Source organism: Helianthus annuus, chromosome 17, assembly GCF_002127325.2.
Source record: "Helianthus annuus cultivar XRQ/B chromosome 17, HanXRQr2.0-SUNRISE, whole genome shotgun sequence".
Taxonomy (NCBI): domain Eukaryota; kingdom Viridiplantae; phylum Streptophyta; class Magnoliopsida; order Asterales; family Asteraceae; genus Helianthus; species Helianthus annuus.
In genome coordinates, this window is record NC_035449.2 from 29,610,553 (window position 1) to 29,617,589 (window position 7,037).

The following is a 7,037-nucleotide window of genomic DNA, read 5'->3' on the forward strand; positions in this document are numbered from 1 at the left end:
GTATATAAAATTCATTTATTCGACCCGTGTAATACACGGGGTTATAACCTAGTTAAATATATATTAAACAGTTATTGAGTATTTGTAAGGATACAATTATCGTCGGTATGTTGGGGTTTTGTATACAAAATTTGTTACTGCCTTACGAGGGGTAACATTTCCACAAGTCGGGTTCAACAGTACCGTGGGTGGTAATTGGTATGACTTGGAAACAAATGTAATTGCGAGACCGCCCTCAATACTGTACAATGGTTTTTATTAAAACTTGATTGAACTGGGATTCACTCACCAGTATTTCCCACTGACAAAATGTTTTTAATCGCGTTTCAGGTAACAAAATGTGAAAGCCAAATAGAAACTAGCAGAACAGCACTGAAGGCTTGCAAAAGTGACAATAAAGTTACCTAAAATAAATAGATGTTTTTTAGTAAATAAAATAGGGTGTATCCCTATGAAAATGTGTGTACTGAAAACTTGGGTTTTATCTCATGTGTTTAATATGATGAAACTGTAGTATTTTACTCTAATAAAATATTTCCTAACTACGGTCCTGATGTAAAATCCGCTGCCAAAATAGACAAAACCAAGATACCACCGAAACTGGCCGCAGCAGCCCGTTCCCGTGTTTGTAATAGGGGACGGGGGTTGCGACAGAGTTCCAGTATGAGCGTTGGTCGCTCTTTTTTATCCGCGAGGTTTTTTTTATATGATAAGGAAATTAAGGAGCTAGAAACTACATTAATGCCTTCCGTGTTATAGAGTTACAGTCTAAGGAGAGATTTGAAAATAAATATATAAGCAGCTCTTTTCAAAAGTTTCCTTAGACCATCCGTAGTGGGACGTTATTTTAAAAAAAAATTGAAAAAAAACGCCCGAAAACGCCCCCACCACCATTACATGAGGCGTTATTTAAAAAAAAAATCTAAAATTGAAGTTTGGTGTTTTAATAATAAGGCTGATATGAAAAGCGAGTGGCCAATGGGAGTGTTTGCTTTTTCTTTTGCATGTGTCCAAGGGTTTGACCAGCCAATCACCAAGTGTTTGCTTTTTTTTTTGTTTAATAATTGGAAGGGGCATTATTAGGCATTATTCCCACTACACCACTTTTGCAATAACGCCTCATGCTGACTGGGATGACACGTGTCGGATAATGCCCATGGTGGGGGCATTATTTTTCTTAACCACTGCGGGTGGTCTTACACATCAATTTTTTTTCCCTACAAATTAATCTTAGTTATTGATTCAAAAAATAAAAAACAAAGATACCTTCTTAGTCTATTTGAGCAAAATCAATTTTTTATTTCATGCTATCACTATAGCAGTTATATAAAAATAGGTCCGCTCATTTAAGCTTGATTTGAACCGGACACATATAAACGTATGTATCTACTTTACGCCTAAGCAATTTACTACTGGTAAAGCTTTATTGTGATAAGTAAAGGTAAATTACATTACATATTACATAATAAGACAATTCAAAACATCAACATAAATACTAAACGAGAACGGGATCTAGAATCACTTAATTTTACCAAAATCCATACTGATGTTTGAAAAACTTATTTGGATTTTGATAGATTAGATAGTAGTTATAGAAAATGGGTTGATGATTTAGGGGCTTACATAGTCCAAGGGGCCATGCGGTTCAAAAAGGTTAGCGAAGGGTCCCTTTTTTCTGAGTCGGCTCATTCCCATGTCTTTGCACAATTGATCATTATACCAAATTTCTAAAGCACCAACCGACGACCGATAATGATATTCCTCAATTGATTGTTTCATGTATTCATCCCATCTTGCAACATCTTTCTCCATCTCGTTAACACTCGGTAGCTTAAACGCGCCTTCAAGTAGTGATACCACCCATTTGGCCCTCATTTCCGAAATATACATATTGGAAAGACTTTCAGAGAATCCAATTACTGCTAATTGTGGTATTTGTGGATGAATGCATTCCCTGATAGCATTAATAATCATATCAATAGTCTAGTTTTATCTTTCACGTTTGATCTATTCGATTATTGACACTTTGTTTACCTGCCATTTGTTTGTAATTTGTTGGTTTGACACTTTTATGAAATTAGATATATCTTCAAAAAGAAAAAGTATCGACTAACCTGTAAAGGGGGACTCGCGGTGATCCTGAGATGAAGTCACCAAATGTTGATGATTCAAATATATCTTTGAGCTTTTCGACACCTCTGAATCCTGTAGCAAAAATAACGATTTCTGCTTCTATTTGTGTGTTGTCCTCGTCGATAAAAATCCCCTTTTCATAGAAGCTAAAACTTTGGGATTTCTTCAACTGGATGCTTTTTTCTTCAACTGCATCAAAGAAGTTGTCGGGTTCTGGCATGTATAGAATCAAACACGAGCGGGTGTCTTTTTCGAAGCTATGTTGTGGCACCATGTCAAACTTGGCGAGAGGAAGCTTGCTTTTTATGTAGCTTTCCACAAACTTTGAGACTCCCCAACGCTGTTAGATCGATGTGATCGTCAAACAAAACGATTGTTGGCGAGTTTATTGTCTGTTATCATTATTGTTTGGTTTATCATTTATATTCATGTTAGTTTGTTAGTTGTTATTCTAAATCCTGTTTGAATATTATGATGATTATTAACGTTTTATCATTATCATTAGTTGGTTAGCTCTATGATTATCATTTTCTATTCTATTTTCTCCATTAAAGACTATAAATACCAATACGGTTTTTTAGTTCTTTAAATTCTGTCATGTATTAGTAATTGTGAAAATTACCAATCTAGACATCGTTGACCAAGGATTTACCATAATAGGCATTCTTTTTAAAAAAAAAGTTCATATTTATTTCAACCAATCAAAAAGTGTCACCTAAGCTTCAGCCGGCGTTTAGCCAAACTAAGAGCTTTTTTAGCCGAAACCTAAGCCTCATCCGGCGTTTAGAAGGCTTAGCCAGTACATTAAACGTGAACGCCTGTTTTGGTAATTTTCCCTTGATAAACTACATGTAAAGTTTTAAATGACAATTTTGGAAGTTGTTGAGAGTCTTACTAGAGGTGAAAGTAATGTAGCCAGCAGATTAAGCACAAAACCCTCTCCTGGTTTATGAACTAAAAGCTCTGAGAAGCGATTGAAGTATAAATACGTCAATGGGATGCCCCATGGAGCCCAGTCCGGTAATTTCCAATGATCACGCCGGTAAACTATCGTGCATGGATGTTCCGGACCTGAAAATTAACATAGGAAATTAAGTTAAGATAACTGAGTGGAGTGGAAGGTTACCTATATATGCAACCAAAAACCAACCGTTGATGGATGCGCACTCCCTTGCAATGTCGAGTCCTGTTTTCCCGAACCCCACGATGACAACCTTCTTCCCTTTCACGAACGCTTCAGCTTTGTCGTCATCCATGGCTGCGTATTCCATGGAGTGTATGGCTTCCCCTCGGAATATTTCTGGGCCTTTTCCGACAGGGAATTTAGGCATGTTTGGTACATCTTTGAACCGTCCCAAACAAAGAATAACAAAGTCGGCAATGTAGACCTGGTGATTATATATGAATAGATTTTTTACTTGATAATTTAACTATTGTTTCATGTGACACAATTCAATGAGTCAAATATTATATACTATCTCAAAAATATCGTTTTATAATCCTATCATTACTAACTATTTATATTTTCTTTAATTACTTTACCTCGTGTAATACATGAGTTTTTAACCAGTGTAGTGTATACAAAGATACGTTTAGAAATGATATCAATCTAGTATGATGCCCAACGCATCCATCATCATACCCGGGTGGTGGCAGTTCTAGTGTCCGTGACACTGACATTCCACTTGCCTTTAGTTGAAGACATTTCGCCGATGCCATTCCAGAGAGACCATGCCTGCGATGATGGTCCGTCGTAGCTGATGCTGTTCACACGCGATTGGAGTTTGATGTGGGGCATGAGATCAAAGCGTGTGGCGTATGAGTGGAAGTATTCTAGCATCTGTTGGTGGGTAGGGAAAACGTCGACAACGGAATCCGGCCATGGGAAGTCAGAAAACTGGTACAAATCTTTAGGTGCTTGGAGCCTTGTGGTTTTGATGGTTTTAGCCCATACACCACCAATGCCGGATTCTAAATCGAACACAGTCGGGTTCAATCCTTTGGAGAGACAGTATTTGCAGGCGAGCAGGCCGCTGATTCCGGCTCCGACGATGACCACTTGCTTCTTATCCATGATCTCGGATATCACCTTACCTGTTTATATATACGATCCAATATATAATATGGATTCCAATGCGGCAATGCATATAAAATATTGTCACACTGGACATGTGACTAATATTAATATATTATCTAGTAATGTATTAATATTATATTTACGATCCAACAAATATGGGTTCCATGATCTTCAGGCCAATGTAGTCTCGGATATCACCTGTTTATACACCGACTCCAATAATATGGTTTCCAGTTAATATATAGTATGGGCACACACAAAGGTGGATTGAATGTTATGCGCGTTGATGATGGAGTGGGGTTGCTAATGTCGTTTCTGTTTTTAACTTGTGTGTTGGAAAATAATATCTTTGGAATGTATCAATTTGGGGTGTTAAAGCAGGTTGTCTTCGCGGGTCTATCCTGATACGAAACCTAAAAAACGTGTTGGAACATAAGAACCTAACACGACACAAATATTAGTGGTTAACTTGAACACGACCCATTAAACCTGAAATTTTTTTCTGGTATATTAATACTCTAAATTTACATTTTCACAACAAGAGAGTTAACTTTTTTTTTGTTAATTCCTCTTTTAAGTTTTAGATTTTATCATGAAGTAGCCAATGTTAATTTATGATATAAAATATACTGGGTTAGAACCCCGTGTATTACACGGGTTTAATAAATGTAATTTTATATACTAAATAAAAAAAACAATATATTTTTATAAACCTCATTTATTACACGTGTTGAGTAAATATAATTTTATATATTAAATAAAAATATATCTTTAAGAACCTCGTGTATTGTGCGGGTTGAATAAATGTAATTTTATATACCAAACAAAAAAATATATATTTAAAAAAAAACCTGTGTATTCACGGGTGGAAGAAATGTAATTTTATACACTAAATAATAAAAAAAGTTATATTAAAAAAAACTCTGTGTATTGTACGGGTTGAATAAATTTAATTTTATATAGCAAATAATAAAAAAATATTATACCTTTAAAAACCCTGTGTATTACACGGGTTTATCTATTGTTAAAAAATATTTCTAAATCAAAATGTTTTTTTTATTATTTTCTAAATTAGGTTAATACGATTTTAAAATTTCGGTTTGATTAATAAGTAGTTTAATATAATTAACATTAACATTAACAACAAATAATATTGGTTTGATTAATAAGTTGTTTAATATAATTAACATTAACATTAACAACAAATAATATGCATGTTTATCTACTGTTAAATAAAACAATATTTTTTAGTTTAGATAAACTTTACGATTTAAAGTTTTAGTTTAGTTAAAAATTTACTATTTGAAATTTAAGTTTATGCCAATAATTTAGAGTTGAAAAGATTTATATTAATTTAATTAATATTTAATAATTTAAATTAAATAATAACTATCTACAATTAAGGATGGTCTAGAATAATGAAAAGTGTCCGTTCATTGGTTTCTTTTATTATATAGTATAGATTAAGAAAAAAATATGGGTTAAAACGGGTTAAACCTACGGACATGTCAGGTTGACATGAAGCCGACCTATTTAGCTAAACGGTTTCATGGGTTCAACTCAAAACTGACCCAATGTCACACCCCGGTTTTAAAACATACTAGTAATCCACACATTCAGCGAGCTCCCCGCCCGTTTTACTACCGAACTTCGTGCCCGGTTTTACGATTTGTTACACATCTATAATTTGATCAAACTATAACGTGCACTTATGGTCTGAATGATATCCCTAGAATACCATATGTCCATATGCAAAAATATATTTAACACAAACTCATGCTATTTTCAAAATATAAAACATTTCAAAACTTATAAAACAGTTAAATGTATTCACCTGATTAGTTGATGGTGTTTTAATGCTAGATTAGAATTTCTAACACCTTGTTGTTCGTTGGACACCACTTTGATACGAGTAAATCTCGAAGTCTTTCTTGCTTCACCTCTACTGACTGACTACCGTATACGTATATCTCTATTGACACCACCACCGTAATTTGGCGTCACTGGTATCTACACATTCTCTCGCCTTAGTTTACACAAAATAATTCTAATTTATTTTATTCTTTTTATTTTTCTTCGGACTAGAACTGCAAGCTATATGTATATATATTGATTGGTTCCCTTCACGCCCAAGTAAAATAGAAAATTGTTACCAATCTACCCTCAATACCATTATATTATTTCAACAACAATCTAGATGAATTCCAGATGGCAGCAAAATAAGTGATCTTAATCCACAACAAGTGAGGTGTAATCAAAGTAAATACGTGGCACGGTTTGATTCTGTAGAGTTCATCTAATTCAATGTATCAATGTATCTCTATATATCTCTATCTCTATATATCATATAAATTATTTTATGTGAAGGGTTGAAATGAGAAAAAAAGAATTATAAGAATAAAAAGAATAAGGTTTAAACCAATAGAAATTCTATATTTTATTTCATTTAATATGTGTATTTTATGTTATTAATAACGGCATATAGGTAAATTTTTAATAGTAAGATCACCCGTAGTGGTTAAGAAAAATAATGCCTCCACCATGGGGCATTATCCGACACGTGTCATCCCAATCAGTATGGGGCGTTATTGCAAAAGTGGCGTAGTGGGAATAATACCTAATAATGCCCCTTCCAATTATTAAACAAACAAAAAAAAAAGCAAACACTTGGTGATTGGCTGGTCAAACCCTTGGACACATGCAAAAGAAAAAGCAAACACTCCCATTGGCCACTTGCTTCTCATATCAGCGTTATTATTAAAACGCCAAACTTCAATTTTTTATTTTTTTTAAATAACGCCACATGTAATGGTGGTGGGGGCGTTTC

General features: G+C 34.2%; 1 protein-coding gene across 1 annotated transcript; it reads right to left on the reverse strand.

The window, feature by feature from the left end:
* Window positions 1-1,404: 1,404 nt before the first annotated feature.
* On the reverse strand, window positions 1,405-6,296 carry LOC110922926 (probable flavin-containing monooxygenase 1). Its single transcript, XM_022167116.2, has 6 exons — window positions 6,045-6,296; window positions 3,776-4,227; window positions 3,284-3,521; window positions 3,029-3,204; window positions 2,115-2,473; window positions 1,405-1,954 (listed from the first exon to the last, which is right to left on the reverse strand). Exons 2-6 carry the CDS (start codon window positions 4,205-4,207, stop codon window positions 1,612-1,614), a joined length of 1,548 nt encoding a protein of 515 aa, XP_022022808.1. The 5' UTR covers window positions 4,208-4,227; window positions 6,045-6,296; the 3' UTR covers window positions 1,405-1,611.
* Window positions 6,297-7,037: the final 741 nt, after the last annotated feature.